Source organism: Geotrypetes seraphini, chromosome 6 (assembly GCF_902459505.1).
Source record: "Geotrypetes seraphini chromosome 6, aGeoSer1.1, whole genome shotgun sequence".
NCBI classification, from domain to species: domain Eukaryota; kingdom Metazoa; phylum Chordata; class Amphibia; order Gymnophiona; family Dermophiidae; genus Geotrypetes; species Geotrypetes seraphini.
Genome location: NC_047089.1, coordinates 139,929,565 through 139,943,324, shown reverse-complemented (window position 1 = coordinate 139,943,324; position 13,760 = coordinate 139,929,565). Strand labels below are relative to the sequence as shown.

At 42.5% G+C, this 13,760-nt stretch overlaps 1 protein-coding gene across 4 annotated transcripts in view; it reads left to right on the top strand.

Annotated features, from left to right (window-relative positions):
* The window catches only part of MGAT4A (alpha-1,3-mannosyl-glycoprotein 4-beta-N-acetylglucosaminyltransferase A), a 238,187-nt gene that overhangs the window by 161,497 nt on the left and 62,930 nt on the right, over window positions 1-13,760 (top strand). For all 4 annotated transcript variants that reach the window (XM_033948960.1, XM_033948958.1, XM_033948957.1 and 1 more), the window contains one exon: window positions 12,714-12,907. In XM_033948960.1, coding sequence (XP_033804851.1) covers window positions 12,714-12,907 — 194 coding nt within the window. The remainder of the gene's footprint in view (window positions 1-12,713; window positions 12,908-13,760) is intronic.

Genomic DNA, 13,760 nt, shown 5'->3' with positions numbered 1-13,760 from the left:
AGTCATTGACCCAGTAAGCTCCATATTTAGTTAATGAAGCAATATAGTAGTGGTAGAAATCTGGAAAGTTAAGACCACCGTTAATTTTAGAGGCCTTCAGCTTGGCTAGAGCAATTCGAGGTTTTTTCTTGTTCCATATAAATTCAGATAGCTTCTTATTTAGCCAATGGAAAAATGATTTCTGGCATAAAAGAGGAAGCATTGAGAGGATGTAATTAATTTGAGGTGCTAGGGTCATTTTGATGGATGCTATTCTACCCCACCAAGACAAATAAAGTGGAGACCACCTAGATGTAGTGTTAAGAACTAAATTTTTGATTTTGGATATATTAAGATCTTGAGCAAAGACTGGATCTTTGTGTATTAAAATCCCTAAATATTTCACAGCTTCATTTGACCATGTGAATGGAAAATTAGCCAAGTCTGATTGAAGAATGTTATTGTTCAGAGGAAAGATTTCTGATTTCTCCCAATTTACAGAATATCCTGAGAAGCTAGAATATTGTTTGATGATATGTATAAGATGAGGGAGAGAAGATTGAGGGTTCCTTAGAAAAATTAATACATCATCAGCATATGCTGCTAGTTTGAAGTCTCGATCAGAGGAGGGAATACCATTAATTAGCGGGCATTGTCGAATAGCAGAGAGAAGAGGCTCCAACACTAAATTGAACAATAGTGGTGAGAGAGGACAGCCCTGTCTAGTGCCTCTGTGAAGGGGAAATTTATTGGATAAAGAGTTATTAATTAGAATACGAGCATTAGGACTATGATATAATGTTTTTATCCATTTCGTGAAAAATGATCCAAAGTTATACCATTTTAGGACACTGAAAAGAAAAGACCACTCCACTCGATCAAAGGCTTTTTCAGCGTCTATAGCTAGGCCTATTATTGGGTCTGTCAATGTTTTAGCATGTGCATTGATGTGGTGAAAAAGTCGTAGTTTATCTCCTATATATCTTTGTTTAATAAATCCCGTTTGGTCTTTGTGTATAAGATGTGGAATCACTTTGGTGAGTCTTAATGCAAGTAACTTTGCCATTATTTTATAATCTAAGTTAAGGAGAGAGATGGGACGGAAGTTTTTGACCAAGGTAGCGTCTCTGTCAGGTTTAGGGATTACAACGATGGTGGCTTCTGTGAAATTAAATTGTTTATCTGGAGAGGAGTGGAGGAAATCATAGTATGTAAGGAGATGAGGAGCTAAGATGTTTCGAAATAGTTTATAAAATTCGTTAGTAAAACCATCCGGACCTGGGGCTTTTCCAGTCGGTAGGGAAGATATAGCAGTTTCTATTTCTGTTATGGTTATCGGAGAATCTAGTTCCAATTTATCAGGCTCCGATATGGTCGGGTGAGATAAGGAGGAAAGAAAAGAGTCTATATCTGATTCAGGAGCCACAACTTCAGATTTATATAATGAAGTATAAAAATTTTCAAATTGAGAAGAAATTGAAGATCTGGTTTTGACTAATTGTCCTAATGAATTTTGGATAGATGTGATATGTAATCTTTTGGATTTAATTTTAAGGTATCTGGCCAGTGGACGACCCATAAGATTATCCCCCATATAGTGACCAGAATTGGAAATGAAGATATCTCGTCTGGCTATGCATGAAACTAAAGTATTATATTCATATTTAAGTTTTTGGATATGTTGGAGAATAGTTGGGTCATGTAAGTGATTAGACATATGTTGTATTTCTAATGTTTTAATAGCGTTTTCTAATTCTTTTTCTTTTTTCATGGACTGTTTTTTTTTCCAAGAGGCAATTTTTATCAATTCACCTCTAAGGGTTGCTTTATAAGCTTCCCAGATTATGGAAGGACAAACTTCAGGATCTTTAGAGTTATTTTCGAAGAATTCTAATGTAAATGAGTTGATTTTTTCAACAGTTTCTTCATCCAAGAGTAAGGCGTTGTTTAGTTGTTTAGGGGGGAGGTGCTTTCTGAATACAAATATGAACAGCAAGAATGCTAGAAGCTGGCAGCATCTCCTGCCTGCTGCTTGTGCCAGCCTCAGCTCCCCACTTCTGACATCACTTCTTGGTTGCAAGAGCAGGATGTGACAGAGGGAAAGCCGAGGCCAGTGCGAGCACCAGGCAAGAGAAAGCATAGTTACTTACTGTAACAGGTGTTATCCAGGGAGATATTCTCACATATGGGTGACGTCATCCACGGAGCCTTGATGTGAACAGCTGCACAAGCAATCTTGTTTGAAGAGCTTTAGAAAGTTCACAACTGACCACACTGCGCATGCACGAGTGCCTTCCCGCCTGATATAGGGCACGCGTCTCCTCAGTTTAGATAGCAGTTAAGAAGCCAACCAGGGGAGGAGGGTGAGTTGTGAAAATATCTGCCTGCTGTCCCTGGATAACACCTTTTACGGTAAGTAACCGCTTTATCGCAGGACAAGCAGGCAGCATATTCTCAAGTATACTTAGGAAACCAACCTATTCAATCTTAGTCCTTAACAACCGAGTGCAAGAACTACCTGTCGCTAAATCTGTACTTTGTTTATTCATTCAATCTGAAAGAAATGAACCGAGGAGAAAAAATAGCGGCTCTTTCTATTCTGTCAAGCAAAATAGATTGAGAAGAAATATTGAAGCTGCTAAACTCAAACCCTTGAAGGGCTGTGCCTGGAGTCGGTAATTGCAACAAAACCAGATGTGTGTAGCCAACTTGTTGGATATTAATCCCTTGGAAACAGGATGATGATGTCGAAAGTTTGAGACAAAAAGTTGTAGAGATGATCTGAAAGATATAATCTGCTGCAAATAAACAGCTAATGCTTGGTTGCAGTCTATAGTATGAAGAGTTGATTCTCCTAGATGAGAATAAAACTTAGAAACAAAACCAGTAGTAAAATCGAGTGATTGGAATAAAAATCAGTGATAAACTGAGAAGAAGTTTGAAGTCAGTGACAACCAGTGACAAGAACTTTGAATGAGTGCAAAGCACAATGTTGTCGTGGAAGGAATGCAATAAAGAGTGGATTTGCTATTTATTGTTCAAGGTCATTCAGTCTGGCAGAAGTGCAAGAGAGCTGAAAGAGAGAACTTTTCCAGGAAGAAAATTTTTCCAGGTAGCTAGCAGACTGCATCTCGTTTGCTTATGCCTAAGTAGGCTTGACATTAGAGGGTCATATCAAGGCTCAAAATGGATAATTTCCTAAAAGAGAAATCCATAGGCCATTATTGAGGTGGCTTAGGGAAATCCACAGCTTATTTCTAGGATAAGCAGAATAAAATCAGTTTTACTACTTCGGATCTAGCTAGGTACTTGGGACCTGGTTTGGCCACTGTTGGAAACAGGATACTGGGCTTGATGGACCTTCGGTCTTTCTCAATATGGCAATTCTTATGTTCTTACTGTATTAGTAGCTGCATTAGACATGTGACATGGGCAGCACCACACATAACTACATAAACACAAAACTGGAAACGGTCTAGCTGTTATATTAAAAAAAAAAAGTGTTGAGTATTTTCCCATTGGCAGTACTATTTTGTTTTTATTCCTTTTGAAGGTAGCCTATATCTAGGAAGTCTCAATTTTGAGGATTTTCTATCCTGGTTGTTCTCAGAGAAAAGCTTACTGACCTATAGCAGATGTGCTCTATGGATAGATGAATACAGATCCTCACATAGCTTCCCAATTCCCATAGGAATTTTCCTAAATTCAGTTTTCATCATCTGTGGTCCTGCACAGCAGTACGAAGTGGAAAATCACATTTACAAGATGATGAGACAAAATGCAAGGTGAGGACCTTAATGTGAGGACTGGTATCTTGCTGTCCATTGAGAACATCAGCTATAGATAAGTGACATGGTTTTCTTTTGTTGTATTATAAAATCCACTGTGAATTCTAGTGTATGCAATAGGGGATCCTCTTCTGCTGCTATCCGACTGTCAATTGGTATACATAAGAATAGCCTTACTGGATCGGACCAATGGTCCATCAAGCCCAGTAGCCAATCCTGGTCCCTAGTACCTGGACAAAACCCAAGGAGTAGCAACATTTCATGGTATTGATCCAGGGCAAGCAGTGGCTTCCCTCATGTCTTTCTCAATAACAGACTATGGACTTTTACTCCAGGAAATTGTACAAACTTTTCTTAAAACCAGCTACGCTATCTGGTCTTACCGCAACCTCTGGCAATTTCTTCCCAGAGCTTAACTATTCTCTGAAAAAAAATTTCCTCCTATTAAAAGTATTTCCCTGTAACTTTGAGTGCCCCCTAGTCTTTGTAAATTTATTTTATTTTTTAACTGAAAAGATTTTTATTTAGCAAAAATCACATCACTGCACTATAAACAGCAACAGTACACTGTAAAGGCAGACAAAGAGTAGAAAAATGATGCACAGTGGTTTCTTCAGTGCACCCAGCACAAAGTTAAAAAACAAGTAGCCAAACAGCACAATCCATGCTCAACTAACTTTACTCCCCCCACCCCCCAACTCCAAATCCCCATGATCTGAGAACAAGAAAGAAACAAACAAAAGAGAGAGAGAGGCTAAAGCGGCCAAAACTGGTCAAAGCAGCCAGTCCAAGGAGGAGTGCCCATTAATGGAGATGTGCCCAAGATTCAAAGCATCTCCAAACACGATTAAATTTAGACAGTGCCATATGTCAAACAGCAGTAAGCTAATGCATAGTATACCAATGGTGAAGCTTAACTTCTATTCCATGTCAGTCTGGTTGTAACTTTTTCCACTGTGCAGCCACCACCAGCCTTGTAGCCATGAAAAACAAATTACAAAAGCTCAATTCCCCCTCTTTGAGATCCAACTCATACCTATGAAGGAGAATTGCCTCCCAGGAAGGCCAGACCTCTCTGCCCAAACTTTTTGACAACAGTTGAAAAGTGGACACCCAGAAACCCAGCACTCAAGGACACTCCCACCACATGTGTAAATAAGTGCCCACTGACCCACAACCCCTCCAACAGAAAGCCCCACACCGTCCTATACGAGAGAGCACGACTGTTGTGTAATACCAGCAAAAAAATGTCCCTTGTAGCCATTTTCCACTATAGGAGTAACCAAGACCAAGGAGGATGTCTGGGACCAGATCTCCTCCCAATCCCCCAAAGAGAGTGCAAAGCTCAAATCTGCCTCCCAGGCCATCATATTAGGCAAGGGAAGCCTTATATAGAAAGCCGATATAGCTCCTTTCTGTAACCAAGGGCCTACTTACTGTTCAAACTGTATTCCTCCCCCCCCCCCAAATCATGAGCTAGACCCAACAATTTAATTTAATGTTTCACTTAGAGATAATGGGAATAAATCCCTAATGCTTCACCTGGAGATATAGGAATAAATCCCGAGGGAGTAACCGGTAATCAGCCTGGAGCTCAAGAAAAGCTCTAATCCTATTCTCAGCAGGTTTCCACAACTGCCCCACGCAAATCAAACCTTTAGCCTCCCAAGAAGCGAACACCCCTCCTCCCTTACCGTATAGGGGTAAGCCAGGAATAACGTCTGCCATTCAAAAGCAATCCCCCTACTGCCCATAACACTTGCAGAGGCATCCCCACCGAAGTGAGAGACCCAATCCTCAGAGGGCTACCCAGCAACTATGGTAGATGCAAAAGAGGCAACTGCCTAACATCCTCTTGTTCAAGGGACACCCATTGTTTATAATCCTGGGCCTGCCATTCAATAAGGACTTACAACTGTGCCGCCTGATAATACTTCATAATATTGGGCACTGCCAAGCCACCTCCCCCTTTCGGAGAAACAAAACTCTGCTGCCAACCCTAGGATGCTTATGAGCCCATATGAATGAAGAGATCCTACACTGCAGGCCATCTAACACTGATCTGAATACCTAAAAGGGCACAGTTTGGAAGATGAATAACAATTGAGGGAGAATCATCATTTTCATCACCTCCATACGCCTCAGCCACAAAAAATACATCTTTTCCCAATTGTCAAGGGCCCTAAGTACCCTACGAAATAGAGGAATATAATTAAGATCATAGAGATTAGCCCCCAGTGGACCCAAAAAGTCTCCCAAGTAACACATAGAGGATGTTACCCAGCGGAAAGGAAATCGTGCTCACAGATCCTCCACCAGTTCTGCAGAGGTATTAATATTCAACAGTTCGCTCTTACATTCACTTTAAAGCCTGAAACTGCCCCATAAGCATGCAGCTCCATCAAAGCAGCTACCAGAGACGCCTCTGGATCTTTAACTGTAAACAAAAGATTATCGGCAAACAGATTTAGCTTAAAGTCACCAAGTGAGGTCTGAATCCCCCGAATGGCTGCATTTGCCCGAACGTGCTGTACCAAGGGCTCATTTGCCAGAGCAAACAAAATAGGGGAAGGGGATACCCCTGCCTTGTACCTCTGGACATGCCAAATGGCTTGGAATAGCTCCCATTTACTTTAACACACCCTAAGGGGTTTGTATAAAGCGTTTGGATCCACACCCTCATCTGTGGTCCCACCCGACATGCTGTAATACGTTAAACAAAAATGGCCAGGGTACCCGATCGAACGCTTTTTCTGCATCAACTGACGGGAAAAACACATCCTACCGGGACCGACAAGCCTGCTGCATAAGATTAAGCATTCTCCTGACATTATCTCCTACCTGCTCTCCCACAATAAAGCTGGATTGGTCTGGGTGTATTAAACAGGGGATCTAGCTCATCAGACATTCCGCCAATACTTTCGTAAAAATTTTTATGTCCACCCCCAAAAGTGAGATCAGCTGATATGAAGCACAGAACTTAGGGTCTTTACCCGCCTTAGGAAGGACTGTAATATCCGCCAGATGCATATAAAAGGGCAGTTGACTCCCTGGCTGCCAAGTATTGAAGAGCTGAACCAAAGGTGGCAAGAGAAGGTCACGGAAGCATTTATAAAACTTCACCGAAAGCTGCCTAACCCAGGGGACTTATCCGTCTGCATGGACCTAACTGCCTGGCAAGCTTCAATAAGAGTAATAGGTCTATCTGAGCAGAGAAGGAGAAAGTGGAGTCAGATGATCCCGAGATTGCGAGCTAACAAGACAGGGAGGAGGAGAGTGTTGTCCACAGAAATTGGGAAGGCCCATGAACGTCTGGTGAGGGATCCCAGATTTCTGGGTACGTATTGGGCCTCTAGTATTGGCTCCTCTAAACTTTTTGCCAGAGATTTGAGGGTTGAGGTGTGAAAAGTGGTGCGGGATGTTCAGGGGGAGGTATCTTATGCTAATAGTTCTCCTTAATGATACCTTATACACTCTGGTTAATATACTGTATATGCCATATGTCCCCAACAAGGGTCAAGGTGAATTTTATCAGACACCCCTTCCTATTGGCAGCATGGAGAGGGGGCATTGATTGTAAAGGGGGGGAGGGTGTTCTTTAATTTAACAGTGACTCCTTCCTTGGACAATTCTAGGAGGACTGGGAGTTATGGTTCTAAAGATCAGAAACAGTTATGGGCTTTTCTATGGGTGGGGGTGGAGATGGTTGCATCCCAGGGTGCATGATTATACACCCTTCTCTAATGTACATGGGTCCTACTCTCACATTGATTATGTTTTTGTGGATCGCACTTTGCTGCAGCAAGTGGTGGAGGCTCATATTGAATCAATCATTTGATCTTATCATGCCCCTGTGTGGCTCCAGCTCTCGGATTCTCAGATCCATGGAGGGCGGAAGTTTTGGAGACTTAATGATAGTTTGGATGACCCAGAGATCCAGCAACTGTTTGCAGAATGGATACAGGACTATCTAGAGCTCAATGAGGGGTGCGGGGCTTCCCAGGAGGCTGTTTGGGAAGGGCTGAAGGAGACTTTGAGGGGTCATCTGCTTGCGCTGGCTACTTCACGGAAACTCCAACGGCGGGAGACTGTAGCCCGCTAGCAGTTTGGAGGGTATTCACAAACAGCGCCCTTGGGATAGAGAGGTGTTGGTGCAGTTGTGGTTGGCTAGGCAGGAGTTGGATGGTTACAAACCGGAGCAGGTAGTTTCATCTTCGGTTATTGCAACAGTGATATTTTGAATTTAACAATTTAACAACAAGACTAGCTGCTTGGTGGCCCATCGATTGCGTGTACACCGCATGCAGAATAATATCTTGGCATTACGTGGGAAGTCGGGGGAGGTGCGCCAGGATGAGGATATTGGGGCTCATTTTGCTGAGTAGTTATCAACATTTGTTTACCCCAGAGACCGTGGCGGACCCATTCCACATTGAGGAGTTTATTCGTTTGGCAAACCTGGGGATGATAACTGAGGTTGACGCTCTGTGGCTGGATCCAACAAACTGCTAAAGCCTGTTGCTTCTTCCTTGATAATATTACCAAAATCCGACCTTTCCTTGCATATTACCAAAACCCTTATCCACACTCATCACCTCTTGCTTAGATTAATTCAATTTGCTTCTCTCTGGCCTTTCACTCAACCATCTCTCTCTCCTTTGATCCTTGCAAAATTTTGCTGCACGACTTATATTCACGAGAGCTGCCATACTCGCATTACCCCTCTCTTCAAGTCACTCAGCAGCTCCTCAATATCTCTCCACACTTATCTCCCTCTATGCTCCCCCACCGTGAACTCTGTTCATCAGGCAAGTCTCTCCTATCTGTAACCGTCTTCTCCACTGCCAACTCCAGACTCTGTCCCTTTTATCTTGCTGCACCATATGTATGGAACAGAGTCAGGCTCAATCTCTAGCAGTATTCAGATTCAAGCTAAAAGCCCCCCTTTTTGAGGCTGCTTTCAACTCCTAACTCCATTCACCATAAAATTCTTAATCCACCCTATCATTCTCTCTGCAAGTAACTCCCCAACCCCTGTATGTCCTGTCTGTCTAAATGAGATTGTAAGCTCTTCTGAGCAGGGACTATCTTACATGTTAAATGTATAGCGCTGCGTATGCCTTTCAGTGCTATAGAAATTATATAGTAGTAGTAGTTGAATGATCCATATAACTTTTTTTCATTATATTCTTTCCAAACCATTAAAATGTTCCAAGTACTTCCCCATTTTAAACACATCTTCTTTCTTCCTCCAGGTCAGAGAGAGACATAGGCCTCCTTTTACAAAACTGCGATAGCAGTTTCTAGCGTGGGGAGCCATGCTGAATGGCCTGCGCTGCACCCGACGCTCATAGGAACTCAAGCAGTGCAGGCCATTCAGTGTGGCTTCCCGCGTTAGAAACTACTATTGCAGTTTTGTAAAAGAGGGGGATTTAAGGTCATCTGGAAGCATTGGATGATTGCAGGTATACGAATTTTAGGAGATGTTATTTCAAATGGTAAACTGCTTGACTTTTCACAGTTGCAACATAAATATGGTCTTAATAAATCACAAAGCTTTAGAAGGCTGCAACTGAAGCAGACTATTCAGAAGGGGTTCCCTGAATGGAAAAATCTCAACAATCAGTATAGTCTGGAGTTCTTATGCTTTCAGGTGGACTTCTTGGGTCACCAGGCCGCACAGTGGTATAAATTGATAATGGATTTATAAATAAAAAACCTAAAAACAGACTTAGGGACATCTGGAGCATTGAGATTAAGCATCAAATTACAGCGTCTCAATGGTGTCGCACCCCCGGTACCGAGTAGTCAGAATGGCTACCGGGAGGTGTGCAAAACACAGTCCCTGGCGTGCCTTCACGGGTTGAAGGCCCTGCTGGTGTTAATATGAGGAGCAAAAATAAAGTTCAGGACAGCTTGGTTCTCCTCAAAATAATAAGTCTTTAATGCACAACCTAGCTTCATTCAGCCATGTGCTTAACACTCAAACGTTTAAGGCAAAAACACAAGAAACAAATATAAATATTGCTTGGTCTTGCCTGAGACTGCACTCAGCCTTCCCTCAGGTAAGTACAACAGTCCTCAATCAGCTTTTCGCAAAAGAAAAGAAAAACTGCAAAAACAGGAGCTGATAAACTTGCACAGTCTTTGTAGCAGTCCTTCATGAAAGTTCATTGCTCTCAATAAAGCACACTGAGATTGCCTGGCTTCAATCAGGCCTCTCCAACCAGCTTCAGTAAACTGGGGGAGACGGGGAATTGCTGAATCCACAATTAAAACTGCCAATACTGGCCCCACAATCCCAGCCCAAGGATCTTCTGTGGATTCTCCCCTCAATTCCCACTAACATTCAGTGGCACAGTTCTCCAAACAGAGGAAAGAAAAACAAAATATACTTCCTCTGAAAGCTTGCACAGTCCCTCAGTAGTGAGCTTGGTAATGCTCACTCTCCCAGCACAAGTCTCAGCATTCAAAAACAAAACATAGTCAGTAATCCAAAAAGCCAAAATCAAACTTAGTTTAGTTCCATGGGCGCTTCCTCATGTTCCAGGTAAGTGTCCATAGGTTCCTCAGTCTGTAGACCATCAAGCAGACTTGGCAGAGACGGCTCATCCAGGTCTCTCATCTCAACCTCATTCTCGGTTTGGAACCTGGAAGCACCTGGCCACGAGTCTCCTTCCAGAGCTGAATCCAGACTGACTCTTCCAAGCTTGCTCTGCTGGCTTTGACCAGACCTGAGAAAGCCACGCCCTAACCTGAGTGGGGGATGGGCTGGCTTTTGCTGAGCCTTCTGCTGCTGCTCAATTAGCTTCAGCAGCTGAGTGCTAGCCTGATTAAGAGCCTGCCTACTAGGGTGCATTTTGCTAGGGGCTGCTTTAGACTTAGGGAAGTTACTAACCTCATCCTGCTTCCCCTCCCCCCAGGGCTCCTGCTCTTGGGCACTCTCATAAGGGCTAGAGTCTTGCTGTCTGCTGCTGGAAGGGCTGCCACATAGATCAGCTCTCCTAAAGTTTAGGGGTTTTTGTCTTTTTCCTGGCACAAACCTAACTCCAGTGCCGGGTTTGTGACAATGGCCACGAATTTGGTCTTGGAGAATGAGATCTACAGTGTCTGCATCTATGAGACAAACTTGTTTTTTTCTTTTGCATAGAGCATTTTGGACCCCAGTTAGATTATAAAAGTTGGATAGCTCTAAGTCTAATAGATGCTGCCATTGTAATCTGGAAGCAGGAACTTTATCATTTAATATTCTATTGTCCCTGTATCATGGCATTTTGGAAATCAATCTGGTCTCAAATTAATTGTTTATTAGAAAACCATGTAGCATTATCATATGATACAATAATGTTCGGGATGTCAATGAGAACAAAAACTCAAATTTCATCAAGTAATAATAAACTTTTATTGATCATGACAGGAGTTGCCATACAACATATTACCAGTAATTGGAAAAATTACAGTAGACTAAATTATACCTTCTGGTGGAATTCGTTATGCCACATTTACAAAATGGAAAGAGTAATTGCCATACAAAAAGGGAGTTGTAATAATTTTAAAAAGATTTGGGGTCCATTGACAAGTTATTGCAATGATTAGACACCATTATTCATTGAATAATAACTTTAATAATAATAACTTTATTTTTGTATACCGCCAAACCCGGAGGAGTTCTAGGCGGTTCACATCAATTAAAACAAGGTTACAAGTGGTTTACATCAGTTAAGCGGGGTTACAAGCGGTTCGAGAACAAATTGAACAAAGTTGCCAGGGGGGGTGAGGGAAGGATGTAGAGGGGAGAGGGGTTGTTAGATAGAAGGGGCGTTGGGGTCCTGGTCTTGGAAGAGGCGGGTTTTGAGTAGTTTTCTAAAGCCGAGGTAGTTGGGGGCCTTGAGGGCCATTTGGGATAACCATGGGTTTAGCTTAGTGGCTTGGAAGGCGAGGGTTTTGTCGAGGAATTTTTTAGAGTGGCAAAGTTTAAGGGAGGGGTAGGCGAAGAGTTGGTACACTTGCACATAGGGGGGAGGTACACTTGCACATAGGGGGGAGGGGAAAAGGTATAAAGTTATATTAAGGTTTGATCAATTGATAATATTTATATGAAATATTTGATTGAAATGTTTGTGGGAGGGGGAGGGGAGGGTATAAATGTGTTTTTAAGAAGATGTTAAAAGAAATACAAGAGTTGTTTATAGGGTTTAAATGATGTAATATTGTGTTCTTGATGTTAGATGGAAAAATGAATAAAGAATTTGAAAAAAAAAATGAAACTACTATTGCAGTTTTGTAAAAGAGGGGGATAGATATAATAATAATAATTTTATTCTTATATACCGCCAAAGCCATAGTAGTTCGAGGCGGTTTACAATAAGAAGAGCTGGACAATCAGCGAAATAATTACAATGAAAGTTGTCGAATACATGTAGGTAATTGTAGAAAGTCAGAGAATTAGACACAATGTGGGGTCATCGAGTACATGTAGGTAGAATACAGAGATAAGGCTATACAAGTTCTTAGGTTACAAATCGGTTAACCAAGTTTGTTATGACTAGTTTTCTAAAGCTAAGGTAGGATGAGGAGTGCTTAATGATGTTACTCAGCCAATCATTATGTTGGCCTGCTTGAAAAGCAAGAGTTATTTCCAGTTATCTTTTGTATCGGCAGGCCTTTATTGTTGGGTGGCTAAACATATGAACTCTGCTTGTGGGCCTGATGGAATTATCCAGATAAAAACACATGGACACACACAGGGGATGGAAGGAATTGCATAGCCATGCTCTGTATGCTTTTGCCTTTAACCATTATTCTAATCTACCTCGGAGTTTGATTTAATAAACGTGTAATTGAATGTCATGTACATAATTTGCTTTTCATTTTTTTAAAGTATATATAGTAGAAAGTAAGCCATAATGGTCATACCAGTTTTTCTTTTTCTTTTTTTTTAATTAGGACAAAGACTACCTGAAGCCATTGCTGCATAAAATGCATGTGAACCCACCTGCAGAAGTTTCTACTTCCTTAAAAGTCTACCAAGGCCACACACTGGAAAAAACTTATATGGGGGAAGATTTTTTCTGGGCCACTACACCACTTGCTGGGGACTATATGCTATTTAAATTTGACAAGCCAGTCTATGTTGAAAGGTTGGTAATTAGGTATTCGACTTAAAATTAGCATGTATGCCAATTTGATGCATGTTTGAATATTTCAAAGTTTTTACTGCATAACTAAGGTGACCATACGTCCCGTTTGAATGGGACCATCCCTTTTTCAGATCCCTTGTACCGTTGTCTCCATGCACAACTTCGGGACGCCGAAATGTCCCGTTTTCAGAGACAGCATCCTGAAGCTGTGTGTAGGAAAATGGGACAGGAGATCGCAGGAGAACGGGCTGGCTCCGTGCTTCCCCGCCCGCCGCAGCAAGAATCGCAAAAAATGAAGGTACAGGTTCTGGCCCGGAAGCCTTCTTCCCGAAGTCAATTCTGATGTCAGAGAGGAAGTTCAACCAATCACTGCCTGGATGGCCTGGAACTTCCTCATTGACATCAGGGAGAAGGGAGCAAACAAGGCAGGGGGTCCCCGACTGCCAGGTAATCAGCTTCCCTCCCTCACAGCTCACGCAGTATTAGAACACCCTCCCCAGAGCCAGATTAAAGGGTAGGCCCAGTAGGTACGTGCCTAGGGCCTGAAATTGTTAGGGGGCCCACTGAAGGAGGGCAAAAAGCAGCTGTCCTGGAGGTCTCCCTTCCTCTCACCTTTGCAGGTCTCTCTTTTCCCACTTTTTTTTTCCAAACGGCGACGGGCCCCAGCATCGACATCAAATAAGTTCCACTGTTACCTTGCAAGCAGTGCTGCTGGCCAAAGCTTCCCCTCTGACATGAGCTTCCTGTTTCCCCCTGGGCACGGCTCATGTCAGAGGGTAAGCTTTGGCCGAGCAGCACCGTTGTGGAACTTACTTGACGTCGATGCCAGGGCCTGTCGCCGTTTGCTATGGTT